The 15,840-nt window shown below is 41.9% G+C and overlaps 1 protein-coding gene across 1 annotated transcript; it reads left to right on the forward strand.

Moving 5' to 3' along the window:
* Positions 1-7,601: 7,601 nt before the first annotated feature.
* Positions 7,602-7,988, forward strand: LOC138908272 (uncharacterized). The gene has a single exon (XM_070198928.1). The coding sequence runs from the start codon at positions 7,602-7,604 to the stop codon at positions 7,986-7,988; it is 387 nt and encodes a 128-aa protein (XP_070055029.1).
* Positions 7,989-15,840: the final 7,852 nt, after the last annotated feature.

Here is a 15,840-nt window from a genome sequence, read left to right on the forward strand (position 1 = left end):
AAAGACATATTTAATAAAATTTGTACAAAAATTATATTTAAGTTGTATGATATTGTATTTGTATTTAATTGGGTAGAAATAATTATTGAAAGTTGTAGATAAGTTGTAAATAAGTTGTATAATATATAATTAGTTGTATGAAATTTATTTTTACTATGTATAAATCATATACAGAATATACAAAAGACATATTGTATAAAAAATTATATTTAAGTTGTATGATATTGTGGTTGTATTTAACTAGGTAGATATAATGTATGAAAGTTATAGATAAGTTATAAATAAGTTGTATAATATATAATTAGTTGTATGAAATTTGTTTATACTATGTATGTTGTTGTAGATATTCAAATTTGCATTAATTTGTACGTAATTTGTTTTTAATTTGAATGTTGATATACAATATATTGTTCTTCTCTCAGTTGATTTATTAAGGAAAGAAAAGTAGAGAATTAATTTCAAATCGATACATGTACACCAATTCATATTTGTTTGAACTGAAAAACTTGAATATTGATGGGAACTGAATGATTTGGGTGGAGTGAAGCAAGAAGGAAGGGAGTTAGGTCAGAAGTTCTTGGTGGATGTCGATGCTTGGATGGATCTTCGAGCTGTCGGTAAATCTGTCTGCTTATCAGGTACTCTAAGTTACTCTGATATATACGAAATAGTACTGAAAGAGGTGATGGAAGGTCCCTATACAAATCTGCTAGAATTTGTGGCTCAGCTCATTGCATCGACAATCCTCACCACGTATTCTCATGTATCTGTTGTTCGCGTTCAAGTTGGAAAGCCTCATGTGGTTGTCCAAGGGTCAGATGACAACTTGGGTGTCGAGATCATTAGTACACATGTGTTGATATTCAAAACTGAGACTTATTGCTTGTATTATTTTCAATTTAAATTTCTGCTCTTTGACCAAAAACAAAAAAAAAGATGACAACTTCAGCATTATCTCATGGCTCTGACGAATGTATCTGTAATGACTCGCCCGGTCGTTTTGACTATTACAACCCCCTTTCCCCATTTACTGCTTAAATTATGATTTACGGTTATTATTTGGCTTGCCGGGGTAATTGGGTCGGGTCCGGTGAGGTTTTGGAATGATTTGGATCACTTATTTCCAAGGTTTAGAACTTAAGTTGAAAAGGTTGATCGGATGTTGACTTATGTGTAACGACCCCGGAGAATTTTTGCTAAGGAAATTAAGGTTTTGTGGTGTAATGCACTGGGGAGTAAAGAAAAAATTTCGACAGAAGAGGACATTTTTGCGGCCCACTATGCGGTCACAGAATTACTCTACGGGCCGCATAACGGCCACAGAATGAAGCAGTTGCGAGGCAAGATTTGGGGAAATCTGCTGTAAAGACCCGACCGGTCGTTTTGCTTTCTAGAACCCCATTCCCGGAAATAAGACTTCCCGTATGTGCTTTTACTATTTTATAACTTGCGGGGATGGTTGGTTCGGGATTTGGAAGGTTCGGGTTGAAATCGGAACACTTGGTTCTTTAAGTTGGCCTTAAAAGGCTAAGTTTGACTTCGGTCAACATTTTGAGTAAATGACCCCAGAATCGAGATTTGACGGTTCCAATAGGTTCGTATTATGATTTCAAATTTGGGCGTATGTTCGGATCGAATTTTGGATGACCCAGGAGCGTCTTGGCGCCTAATAGTGAAAGTTGGTTTTTTGAAAGTTTTTAGAAGTTTTTTAACTTTGGTTTAGAGTAGGTTTTGGTGATATCGAGGTCCAAATGGAATTCCGATACGGGGAATAGTTCCATAATGTCATTTAAGACTTGCACCCAAAATTTGATGTCATTCCGAGTAGTTTGATTCAATTGGTTTTGGGGTGTGATTCTTAGTTTTAATGTTATTTCGGGCGTTCCGAGATTTCGAGCAAGTCCGTTTTATGATTCCAAACTTGTTGGTATGTTCGGGCGGGGCCCCGTGGGCTCCGAGTGTCAATCAGACGAGGCTCAGACCAAGTTGGAAATTGGGAGCCAAAGCTGAAGCTCCCAGCTGCTGTCATAATTGCACCTACGCTTAGCCAACCGCAGGTGCGAGTCCCATGATCGCAGAAGCGTCCCAGCATAGGCTGCCCAGCCATCGCAGAAGCGGAAGAAGGACCGCACCTGCGAAATTGCAGGTACGAAGGCAGGCATCGCAGGAGCGGGCAGTGTCGCAGGTGCGCTTGGTTTGTCGCTGATGCGTGGCCGCAGGCGCAATCACCTGGGCGTAAAAGCGAGATGAGGCAGCCTGGCCTTGGTCCGCACCTGCACGAGTTTGTCCGCATAAGCGGAATCACATGTGGGCCAATTGATAATCACTTAAGGCAGTTATGTTTTAAATCAAGGTTTGAGCAGTTTTGCTTATTTCTTACACTTCTTGGGGGAGATTTTGGAGCTGGTTAGAGAGGGGATTTTCATCAACTAATTGAGGTAAGTAATTCCTATCAAATGTGAGTTATATACATAGTTTATGGGTGGATTATAACATGTAAATTAGTGAAAATCTTGGGGTTTAGGTAAAAACCTAGGTTTTTGATAAAAATGAGATTTAACCATGAAATTTATTATGGAATTTAGTAAAAATTATATATTTGACTTCATGAGGTTATGGGTAACAACTTTATTCAAAAATTTCCGGAAGCCGGGCACCTGGGCCCGGGGGTGAATTTTAGAAATTTTGCAAATAGGCTTGGGAAATCACTTTGATAGTTGGGTTATGAAGTTTTAAGCACGTGTTAATTATTTTTAATAACATTTGACTAGTTGCGAGTCATTTGTCGCCAAATTGAGGGTTTGGGCACAATCTTGGATCGGAAAGTAGGCCTTGAGATGAGGTAAGTCTCTTTTCTAACCTTGTAAGAGGGAATTTACCCCGTAGGTGAACTTAATTAATATGTGTTGTTATCTGTGGGGGCTACGTACGTACAGGGTGATGCGAGTCCGTACGCAGCTACTATCCCTTCTTATATACAGGTAGTTTAGGTTTACACCATGCTTGGTGGACATCGTCATCTGATTTTAGACTATTAATTGTATCGTTAAGATTCCAAAGGCTTCAAGTTGAATTTCTTTATTTTGAAAAGAATTGAAGGATGTTATGATTAACTTGATAAATTATATTTAACCGCGTCGCAAGTATATTTCGCGAGCAGGGTGATTTTTCCACTATTCTCATGGGAACGGGTCGTTCGCCTCGGCAGATTAATAGATGCATCTGTGGTTCGGGCTGTTCCACCCTCGGCAGTGCACAATATATTTATATGTATATTTGGATCGGGCCATACGCCCTCGGCATAATTCGTGCATAAAGATAGTCGAATCCCTTTTATATTTGATATTGTTCCATGGACTTGAAAGATAAAAGGATTAGACAAGAGAAATGACTCGACTATTACTTGAAATGAAAGGATTCTTTATTTATTTTCTTGCTCTGAGTTCTGTTACCATTTTATATATAATGTTTAATTAGAACTTCATACTATTATTTTTAGGCCCTTAGTAATTGTCGAAGTCGACCCCTCATCACTACTTCTTCGAGGTTAGACTAGATACTTACTGGGTACATGTTGTTTATGTACTCACGCTACACTTCTGTACTTGATGTACAGGATATGAGGCAGGTGCTTCTGGATATCAGTCCAGCGCACACATTTGATTACTACTGCGAGACTTGCGGTGAGCTCTCTTCTGAGCCCGTTCTGCAGCAGTTGAAGTCTTCCTTTTGCCTTATTTTTCTGTTTATTTTGTTTCAGACAGTTGTGTAGCACTTTTTTTGTATATTCTACTAGTAGCCCATACACTTGTGATACCAGGTCTTGGGACACACTACCAGACTTATGGTTTGGGTTTTATTTCTACGGTTATGATTGCATTTAGCTGCTTTCGTTGTAAATTATTCTAAATCGGTTGTTTATCAAATCTTTTAAATTAAGGAAAGATAATTACTTGAAAATTTAATTAAAACGGGAAATCACTAGATTGGTTAAGTTTGGCTTGCCTAGCAACGGATGCCAGGCGCCATCACGGCTTAAAATAGAATTGGGTCGTGACAACATGGTATCAGAGCACTAGGTTCACGTAGGTCTGACAAGTTATGGGCAGACCTAATAGAGTCTTTTGGATTAGTGCGGAGACGTTCGTACTTATCTTCGAGAGCGTAAAGGGTTTTAGGAAGCTACTATTTATTCATCTCCTATCGTGCAGTTGATGGTGTACTAAATTTCTTCCTCTTATTCTCTCACAGATAGTGAGAACGCTAATGGAAGATGTTCCTGACCCGAGAGGGGCTGCTCCCCCTGTTGCTAGGGGCAGAGGCAGAGGCTGGGGGAGGGAACCCGCCCGAGGTAGGGGCGAGGACATCCCAGAGTTACCCCAGCTATACCACCAGCGGATCCAGTAGAGGATCCCCTTATTGAGGAGTAGGGCGAGGTGCCTGCAGCGGAGCCAGCCTCGGTCGATTACATGTCAGCATCGGGCTTTCAGGAGGTTATGGGCCGTATGCTGTGGTTCATGGATACTATGACCCATACTGGTTTATTTCCAGCAAACCCAGCCATATCACAGGCAGGAGGGGGAGCATAGACCCCTACTGCCCAAGTTCCGGGACATGCAACGGCCATATATCAGACCCCAAGTGCACTACCCGTGGGCGGAGCCCAGCCAGTTGCAGCAGCTATACCTGAGCCTAGACCAGTTGCGGTCGGCGAGCCACAGAAGCTACTGGATAGATGGACCAGGCTTCACCATCCTGTCTTCGGAGGTGAATGACATAAGGACCCACAAGACTTCATTGATAGTTGTAGGGGCAGACTGCACAACATGAGTATATTAGAGTCCTATGGGGTAGATTTCACTACTTTCTAGTTGGAGGGCAGGGCCCGTATATGGTAGCAGTCACATCTTCTCGGCAGAACAACAGGTTCTCCTCCCATGACTTGGGATCAGTTTACACACCTTTTCTTGGATAGGTATATTCCACCCTCCCATAGGAAAGAGTTACGATCTTAGTTTGAGCAGCTCCGGTAGGACCAGATGTCGATGACTGATTGTGAGGCGAGATTCTCTGAGTTGTCTCGGCATGTATTGATGATACTACCTACTGAGATAGAGAGGGTACGGAAGTTCGTTGCCGGGTTGCACCCCAGTATTTTGTCTACTATGGCCTGAGAGTTCGAGATGGGGAACTCTTACTAGCTGGTTTTGGACATAGCTCGGAGGGTCGAGGGTAATCGTCAGCGGGATCGAGAATAGGTGCCGCGGGACAACTGGTTCCGTCATTTGGGAGAATTCAGTGGTGTTCCATCCATGGGCAGAGGTCAGTTTGGCAGAGGCCAGCTAAGCAGTCCTACACATCCAGCACCACCGCCTCCTCGGGGTGCTCCAGTGTGACCCTATTTTAGTGCCATGCCAGAGAGCTCCTACCGCCCACCAGCTGTTCAGGGTTCTTCCAGTGGCTATTCAAGCCACTAGGGTCAAACTTAAGGGCAGCAGTCTATTGTACCGAGATGTTGTTACGAGTGCGAAGATCCTGGCCAGATGAAGAGATTTTGTCCCAGACTTTGGGGCAAGGAAGTGCAGCAGGAACATCAGCCTATGATTACAGCACCACCAACCGCACCAACCGTCCGGCCGCCCAGAGGCGGAGGCCATGTGTGTAGGGGTCATCCTAGAGGTGGAGGCCAGCCAGGTGGCGCCCTAGCCAGATTCTATACTTTTACGGTCAGACCCGATGCAGTGGCCTCATATGCCGTGATCACAGGTACTATTTCTGTCTACGGTAGGGATGCTTCAGTATTATGTGATCAAGGGTCCACCTATTCATATGTGTCATCCTTGTTTGCTCATTTTCTGGATATTCCTCATTAGCCTTTGGGCACTCCTGTTTATATGTCCATTCCTGTGGGTGATATTTTTGTTGTGGATCGGATCTATCAGTCCTGTATGGTCACGTTCTGTGGTTATGCGACTGAAGCAGATCTCCAGTTACTCGATATGACCGACTTCGAGGTTATCCTGGGCATAGATTGGTTATCCCCCTATCACTCCATCCTTGATTGCCATGCCAAGACTCTTACCTTAACGATGCCAGAATTGCCTAGATTGGAGTGGAAGGGTTTGTCTATCAGTACATCTAGTCGGGTTATCTCTTTTCTGAAGGATCGACATATGGTCGAGAAGGGTTGTTTGGCTTATCTAGCCTATGTTCAGGATACTACCGCAGAGACCCTGATGATTGATTTAGTACCAGTAGTCTGGGAGTTCTCTGATGTGTTTCCTTCTTATCTTCCAGGCATGCCACCGGATTGTGATATTGATTTCTGTATTGATTTGACTCCAGGTACCCAGCCTATATCTATCCCACCGTACCGTATGACTCCGAAAGAGTTGAAGGAGTTGAAATAACAACTTGAGGAGTTGCTAGCAAAGGGGTTCGTCAGGCCCAGTATATCGCCTTGGGGTGCACCAGTGTTGTTTTTGAAGAAGAAGAATGGGACTATGTGGATGTGCATTGATTACCGCCAGTTGAACAAAGTCACCATTAAAAACAAGCACCTGTTACCGCGTATCGATGATTTGTTTGACCAGTTTCAGGGTGCTAGGGTGTTGTCTAAGATCGACTTGAGATTGAGATATCATCAGTTGAAGATTCAGGATTCGGATGTTCCAAAGACTTCTTTACGTACTAGATATGGCCATTATGAGTTTCTAGTGATGTCCTTCGGTTTGACTAACACCCCGGTGGCGTTTATGGATTTGGTGAACATGGTGTTTTAGGCCTTACATTGATTCGTTTGTCATTGTCTTCTTTGATGACATTTTGATTTACTCACATAGCATGAAAGAGCACAAGCAGTATTTGAGAGTGGCGCTTCAGATTTTGCGGGAACATAGGCTATATGCTAAGTTCTCCAAGTGTGAGTTCTGGCTATATTCTGTAGCATTCTTGGGGCATCTATTTCAGGCGAGGGTATTAAGGTGGATCCCAAGAAGATTAAGGCAGTTCAGAGTTGGCCTCGTCCTACTACGGCTACTGAGATTAGGAGCTTCTTGGAGTTAGCAAGCTATTATCGCTGGTTTATAGAGGGTTTTTCATATATTGTCGCACCTTTGACTAGATTGACCCAGAAGGGTGCTCCGTTCCGTTGGTTCGATGATTGTGAGGCGAGCTTCCAGAAGCTCAAGACAGCCTTGACTATAGCACCAGTTCTAGTGTTGCCTTCCAGATCGAGGATGTATACGGTGTATTGTGATGTTTGACGCGTTGGTTTGGATTGTGTATTGATGCAGGAGGGGCAAGTTGTTACATATGCTTCACGTCAGCTGAAGACCCATGAGAAGAATTATCCTGTGCAGGATTTGGAGTTGGCCGCGATGATTGTCCATGCTCTTAAGATCTGGAGGAATTACCTTTATAGGGTGTCTTGTGAGGTTTACACTGATCATCGTAGCTTACAGCATTTGTTCAAGCAAAGGGATCTCAATTTGAGGTAGCGCAGACGGCTTGAGTTACTAAAGGATTATTACATCACCATTCTTTATCATCCGGGCAAGGCGAACGTGGTCGCGGATGCCTTGAACAGGAAGGCAGAGAGTATGGGTATCTTTGCATTCATTTCAACAGAGGAGAGACCACTAGCCTTGGACATTCAGTCTTTGGCTAACAGACTTATGAGGTTGGATATTCCAGAGCCCAACCGAGTTCTTGCATGCGTAATTGCCCAATCTTCACTATTAGAGCAGATCGAGGCTCGACAGTTTGATGATCTGCACTTGACGGTTCTCAGAGAGACGGTACTGCAGGGTAGTGCCAAGGAGGTTTCTATCGGTGAGGACGGTGTTCTGCGAATGCAGGGTCGTCTATGTGTTCCAAATGTTGATGGCTTGAGGGAGAGGATTCAAGAGAAGGCGCATAGTTCTCGATATTCCATTCATCCAGGTGCTACTAAGATGTACCGCGGCCTGAGGAAACATTATTGGTGACGGCGGATGAATAAAGACATAGTTGAGTATGTAGCCAGATACCTAAATTGCCAGTAGGTTAAGTATGAGCACCAGAGTCTAGGAGGCCTACTCCACCAGTTGACTATACGTGAGTGGAAGTGGGAGTGTATTACTATGGACTTCGTAGTTTGGTTGCCGAGGACCTTGCAAAAGTTTGATGCAGTTTGGGTCATTGTCGACAGGTTGACCAAGTCGGCGCACTTCATTCCGGTTATAACTACGTATACTTCAGAGAGGTTGGCCCAGATTTATATTTAGGAGATAGTCCGGTTGCATGGTGTGCCGGTTTCCATCATATCAGATAGAGGCCCTTAGTTTACTTCATATTTCTGGAGAGTGGTACAAAGTGAGTTGGGGACCCGTGTAGATCTCAGCACTACATTTCATCCACAGACCGATAGGCAGTCGGAGCGGACAGTTCAGATCCTGGAGGACATGCTCAGAGCATATGTGACTGACTTTGGGGGACAGTGGGATCGGTTCTTACCTTTGGTCGAGTTTTCTTACAATAACAGTTACCAGTCCAGCATCGAGATGGCTCTATTTGAGGCCTTATATGGTCGGCAATGTCGTTCTCCCATAGGGTGGTTTGAGACCGGCGAGGCTAAGTTTTATGGTATTAATCTAGTGAAGGATGCCTTGGAAAGGGTAAAGTTGAATCAGGAATGACTTCGCACAGCACAATCTAGACAGAAGAATTATGCGGACCAAAAGGCGCGTGATGTATCATTTATGGTAGGCGAGAAGGTTCTCTTGAAAGTCTCGCCGATGAAGGGGATCATGAGATTTGGGAAGAAGGGCATGTTGAGTCCAAGGATTATAGGCCCATTTGAGGTGTTGAAACGAGTTAGAGAGGTTGCTTTACCTCCCAGCCGATCAGGAGTCCATCCGGTCTTCCACGTGTCTATGCTCCGGAGGTATCATGCCATCATATCACATGTATTAGACTTCAGCACGATTCCGTTAGACGAGAGTCTGGGTTGTGAAGAGGAGCCAATTGCCATTGTTGATAGGCAGGATCGCCAGTTGAGATCCAAGAGGATTTCAGCAGCAAAGGTTCAGTGGAGGGGCCAAGGAGTCGAGGAGGTGACTTGGGAGTCCGAGGAGGACATGCAGAGAAGATACCCACACTTATTTATCACTCCAAGTATGATTCTAGACCCGTTCGAGGACGAATGTTTGATTAAGAGGTGGAGAATGTAATGACCTGACCGGTCGTTTTGTTTTCTAAAACCTCGTTCCCCTAAATAAGATTTCCCATACGTTCTTTTACTGTTTTCTGACTTGTGGGAATGGTTGGTTTGAGATTTAGAAGGGTTCGGGTTGAAATCGAAACACTTGGTTTCTTAAGTTGGCCTTAAATGGCTAAGTTTGACTTCGGTCAACATTTTGAGTAAACGACCCCGGAAACAGGATTTGATGGTTCCAACTGGTTTGTATGATGATTCTGGACTTGGGCGTATGTTCGGATCAGGTTTTGGATGACCCAGGAGCGTCTTGGCGCCTAATAGTGAAAGTTGGTTCTTTGAAAGTTTTAGAAGTTCTTTAAATTTGGTTTAGAGTAGGTTTTGATGATATCAAGGTCCTCATGGAATTGCGAGACCGGGAATAGTTCCGTAATATCATTTAAGACTTGCACGCAAAATTTGGTGTCATTCCGAGTAGTTTAAGTACGTATCGGCGCATTGGTAGAAAATTGAAGAACTTGAAGTTTATAAGTTTGATTCAATTGGTTTTGGGGTGTGATTTTTAGTTTTAATGTTATTTTTGGCATTCCAAGAGTTTGAGCAAGTACGTTTTATGATTCCAAACTTGTTGGTATGCTCGGGCGGGGACCCGGGGGGCCCTAGTGTCAATCGGACGAGACTCAGACCAAGTTGGAAATTGGGAGGCAAAGCTGAAGCTTCCAGCTACTGTCATAATCGAACCTGTGCTTTGCCAGCTGCAGGTGCAAGCCCCATGATCGTAGAAACATCCCAGTATTGGCCGCCCAGCCATCGCAGAAGTGGAAGAAGGACCGCACCTGCGAAAGCGCAGGTGCGAAGGCATGCATCATAGGAGAGGGCAGTGTCGCAGGTGTGCTTGGTTTGTCGCTGATGCACGGCCGCAGGTGCGATCACCTGGGCGCAGAAGTGATATGGTGCAGCCTGGCCTTGGTCTGCACCTGCTTGAGCTTGTCCGCAGAAGTGAAATCGCAGGTGCGGAAATCGCTGATGGCATTGGTGTTTTAAATCGGGGTTTGAGCATTTTTGCTCATTTCTTACACTTCTTGGGGGCGATTTTGGAGCTAGTTAGAGAGGGGATTTTCATCAACTAATTGAGGTAAGTAATTCCTATCAAGTGTGAGTTACATACATAGTTTATAGGTGGATTATAACATGTAAATTAGTGAAAATCTTGGGGTTTAGGTAAAAACTTAGGTTTTTGTTAAAAATGAGATTTAACCACGAAATTTATTATGTAATTTAGTAAAAACCATATATTTTCGTTCATGAGGTTATGGGTAACAACTTTATTCAAATATTTCCAAAATTCGGGCACGTGGGCCCGGGGGTTAATTTAAGGAATTTTGCAAATAGTCTTGGGAAATCACTTTGATAGTTGGGTTATGAACTTTTAAGCACGTGTTAATTATTTTTAAAAACATTTGACTAGTTGCGAGTAATTTGGCGCCAAATTGAGGGTTTGGGCACAATCTTGGATCGGAAAGTAGGCCTTGAGACGAGGTAAGTCTCTTTTCTAATATTGTAAGAGAGAATTTACCCCGTAGGTGAATTTAAATAATATGTGTTATTATCTGTGGGGGCTACATACATACGGGGTGACGAGAGTCCGTACGTAGCTCCTATTCCTTCTTATGTCCGAGTAGTTTAGGTTTACACCATGCTTGGTGGACACCGTCATCTGATTTTAGACTATTAATTGTATCTTTAAGATTCCAAAGGCTTCAAGTTGAATTTCTTTATTTTGAAAAGAATTGAGGGATGTTATGATAAACTTGATAAATTATATTTAACCGCGTCGCAAGTATATTTCGCGAGCAGGGTGACTTTTCCACTATTCTCATGGGAGCGGGCCGTTCGCCTCGGCAGGTTAATAGATGCATCTATGGTTCGGGTCGTTCCACCCTCGGCTGTGCACAGTATATTTATATGTATATTTGGATCAGGCCATACATCCTCGGCATAATTCGTGTGTAAAGATAGTTGAATCCCTTTTATATTTGATATTGTTCCATGGACTTGAAAGATGAAAGAATTAGACAAGAGAAATGACTAGGCTCTTACTTGAAATGAAAGGATTGTTTATTTATTTTCCTGCCATGAGTTCTATTACCATTTTATATATCATGTTTTATTAGAACTTCATACTATTATATTTTGGCCCCTAGTAAGTGTCGAAGTCGACCCCTCGTCACTACTTCGATGTTAGAGTAGATACTTACTGGGTACATGTTGTTTATGTACTCATGCTACACTTCTGTGCTTGATGTGTAGGATCTAAGGCAGGTGCTTCTGGATATCAGCCTTGCGCGCACACTTGATTACTGCTACGAGACTTGTGGTGAGCTGTCTTCTGAGCCAGTTATGCAGCAGCCGAAGTCTTCCTTTTGCCTTATTTTTCTGTCTATTTTGTTTCAGACAGCTGTGTAGTACTTTTTTGTATATTCTACTAGTAGCCCATAAACTTGTGACACCAGGTCTTGGCACACACTACTAGACTTATGGTTTTGGTTTTATTTCTACGGTTATGATTGCATTTAGCTGCTTTCGTTGTAAATTATTCTAAATCGGTTGTTCATCAAATCTTTTAAATTAAGGAAAGATAATTACTTGAAAATTTTATTAAAATAGTAAATCACTAGATTGGTTAAGGTTGTCTTGCCTAGCAACGGATGTCAGGCGCCATCACGGCCTAAAATAGAATTGGGTCGTGACATCTGTGGTGTATTATGCGACCGCAGACCTATTCTACGGTGCATTATACGACTGCAGAACAGGTATACGGGCCGCATAATCACCGTAGACCTATCCAGGTGACCCTCATTTTGGAGCTTCAATTATGTGGTCAGTTTGCAGACCACATACGTGTTATGCGATCACAAATCTGCGTTGGGACTTCAATTCTTTCTAATTTTTTACCCGACTCAACTTCGATTTATAGCCCTTGAAGCTCATTTTGGAGCAAAAATCTGACATTTTTAGAGAGAAGGGAGAGTGTTCTAGAGAGATAAAGATGCTCAAGTGTTTTGTTCATCAAGATCTTATTCAATTTCGAGTTTGGGAAAAGATGAGTGATTAAGAGTACGATTATTGGATGTAAGAGTATTATTTATACGTATCAATAAGGTTTATGGAAAGATTGTTGAGTTCAAATGCAAAGATTGGGTTGAAAATGGTAGAAATCTTCACAGATTTTAATTGAAGATTTGATGGTCAAGTTGATGTCGGAATTTGGTGAAATTTATATGGTTGGACTCGTGGTTGGATGGGCGTTCATATTTTATAACTTTTGTCGGGTTCCGAGACGTGGGCCCCACGGGTAATTTTTGAGTTAATTTCAGATTTTTATTGGAAAATTAGTATTTTCTTATGGAATTAATTACAATAATTGGTATTGACTTAATCGAATTAATTGTGTCTAGATACGAGGCTTTCAGAGACCAATTTTTGTGGCAAGGGCATAGCGGAATAAAGAATTACATGGGGTTAGGTAAGTAACAGTTCTAAATTTGGTCTTGAGGGTATGAAGCACCAGATTATGTGTTATGTGATTGCTTTTGAGGTGACGCACATGCTAGGTGACGGGCGTGTGGGCGTGCACCGTAGAAATTGTGACTTGGTCAAATTCCATGAAACTGTGTAGTTGAATAATGTGTTGATACCAATACATTCTCTATGTGTTAGAGAAAATTGAGTCGAGACTCATATAAACAAAATCATGCTTAGACATATGCTGTTATTATTGGTACCCACTGGGTTCATTTCTGTGGTTGAATTATATTTTCAAATTGTAATTTCACACTCAGTCATGCTTATTCATTTCATATCATATATCAGTCTCTGTTGCTATTTATTAAAACATCATATTATCATTTTTGGGCTGATTTTCATGACATCTTGAGCCCGAGAGACAGGAGAAGTTGATGACTGAGTTTGGCCGAGGGCCTAATTGTGAGGATATTTATGAGATCGCGCTGCATGCCACAACATGTTTCATTGATTTATGCCATGATTGGCTTGTTATAGCGCTTGGGCTGAAGGAGCCCCTCCGGACCCCCGATGAGCACATGTACCTACTGAATGCGAGTACCGAGCGCGAGTGTCGAGTGCCGAGTGCCGAGTGCCGAGTGCCGAGTGATAAGTGACTATGAGGAATGAGTGACTGTGAGGATAGAGTGACTGTGAGGAAAGAGTGACTGTGAAGTTGGAGTGAATGAGAGGACTAAGTGACCGTTACTCTGAGAGGATGCATTGATTTCATTATTTGATGCATTTCAGCTATCATATATCACTATTTTGGAAATTTCAAAAAAAAATTATTTTATGTTTCAGTTAAATTTGATATGAAATTTGTGTGAAATTTTAAATGTTGAACTTGAGAGCATGCCTACCCTTTTATGTTGGAAAGTACTGTATTTGGACTTAGCTGAGAAGATCGTCACGGCTTTAAGTTCTTTATTTATTATTGTTACTTACTGAGTTGGCTGGACTCATACTACACCCTAAACTTCGTGTGCAGATCCAGATGATCCCGGACACCGCAGGTGTTGATTCTTTCGCACAGTTGATTTTCTGAAAATTCTGAGGTAGCTGTCATGTTTTGCATACCTTGTCTCTCCTTCTCTAACTCCTTGTTTATTGTATTTGGTCTCAGACTATTATAGACCGTGTTTTCCAAACTTGTAACGTATAGATGCTCATGTACTCACTAACACTGGATTTTAGGAGTAAATTTATATTCAGTATTGGTGGGAGTTTCCCCCTTAAATTAATTCTTATGTTTCCAATATTTAAAAGAATGTGGGCTATTGATGTTGTCGGTTTGCCTAGTATCGGGATAGACGTCATCACGACAGGTGTGATTTTTAGGTAGTGACAGTATCACGAAAAAATTATCAAATCAAAATCCCTAAATATAATTTTGATTTGGAGAGGAGAGAAAAAAGGAAAAAGGTATAACTAAATCCCTTGATTGAAGACACTAATAATGGATAGGGAGCCTTTTAAGGTGAAATGTATATAATTTGTAAATAAAGAAAACAGTTTTAGATTCACATAAGGTCTCTTCATAGTGGGTATCTCGGATACGGTATTTTGAGTATTAAAATGGGAATACAACGCCTTATGGGCCTTAGGGTGATGTGGTTTTATGCTAGGATCTCTCGTGGTGAGCGTTGAGTTAAGGGTCATAGTGTTGGTAAAGAAAAGTGTTAACTTGAAGGAAATTCAGAAGAAACTAGAAGGAAATAGAACAGCTTGGTAGTAAGTTGGATCAGTATGGTAATGGTATGCTCGGTTCTTTTGGTTCCTACAATGTGATGAGGCTTTACAAGTGTTTTGTGGTAATACTCTTGGGTTTGGTGACTTGAGTGACTTGGTTGAGTTAGAGGGATTTAGTTCTGATGGCTTGGTTATGTGCATATGGGTTTCGTAGAGTTCTCGATGATTTCTACCACGGTTTGAGATGGATATTTTCTACCGGCATGATGAGTATGTTGCGTATTGTGATTTTCTCCTGGATGGAATCAAATGGAAGGTTTCCGACTGATCGATTATGTATTCTACTTATGACTCTGAGTTAATAATGGTGTTCTCGTATTTTCAAATGATGGCATGACAGACGCAGTACGTTGTGTGAGATTGAGATTTGCATGTGCAAGTATACGATTCAGTTTCAAAAGGAAGGTTACGAGTTCTAGATGACATTGACAGTTTCAAATATTTAGAGGAATGCTGGAACTATCTGGTATCACGTAAGAAGACTATTTGCATTTCAAAAGGCACCTTGTGTTTTGACTTACGGATGCTCCATGGTATTGCGGTACTCTCATGGTTGATCGACTATTGATGTTCGGATTTATCTATGTAGCACGGAAGAATTATGGAAGTATTTCTCATGGAATGATTTTATATGAAGGATGTGTCAGTCATTTGAGTGGTGGAGATAAGATCAGATCTGGTGATTCTTTCGTATTGTCGTGGTTTGGAGACTGGGAGTCTCAAAGGTTGATTGTTTCATGGTTGCGGACTGCAAAGATATGGCCAAGTTGGCCAGCTGGAAGTATGTGTTATGGTTAGATTATTGTGGACTTTTAGAGGGTTATTTATATATTTGAGTATTTTTGGAATCGATTTAGAGGCTACTAGTAGGCCTAATGAGGATGTGTATTATACATCGGGTCGTATTTGTTAACTCAGCATGACTATTGTTGGATGGGTGTGTCATTCGGTTAAAGTTAAGCTTGTTCATGTTATGAGATGATCTATGTGTTACTCTTCTCTACTATGCTGAGTTGTGATTTGTTGGTTATTTGAACACATGATGTGGTTCTGTTTGGGTCTTGTGGCAGAATTCGAGCGAGATGGTACTTGGGATGTCGAATGGTTAATTGCACCTTGGTTATGGTCTTTCTTGTTAGTGGTATATTGTGCTAGTCGTTCCTCCATGGTTATGTTCATGCCCTTCATGTGTTTGTTGTTGATTTGCATAGGGTTGTGGATTTTGAGTATTTTGGTTCGAGCTATTTCATGTGGACCGGTGTTTGGATTGGGTCACGCATTGTGGCAGAGTCATGTTGGGATATGATCTTTTGTGTGAGGCTTGTGTG

This window comes from Nicotiana tomentosiformis, chromosome 3 (genome assembly GCF_000390325.3).
Source record: "Nicotiana tomentosiformis chromosome 3, ASM39032v3, whole genome shotgun sequence".
Classification (NCBI taxonomy): domain Eukaryota; kingdom Viridiplantae; phylum Streptophyta; class Magnoliopsida; order Solanales; family Solanaceae; genus Nicotiana; species Nicotiana tomentosiformis.

What these genes read in the sequence shown, in the direction of transcription:
- LOC138908272 (XM_070198928.1), top strand. Translation starts at nt 7,602, where the DNA reads ATGGGTATCTTTGCATTCATTTCAACAGAGGAGAGACCACTAGCCTTG.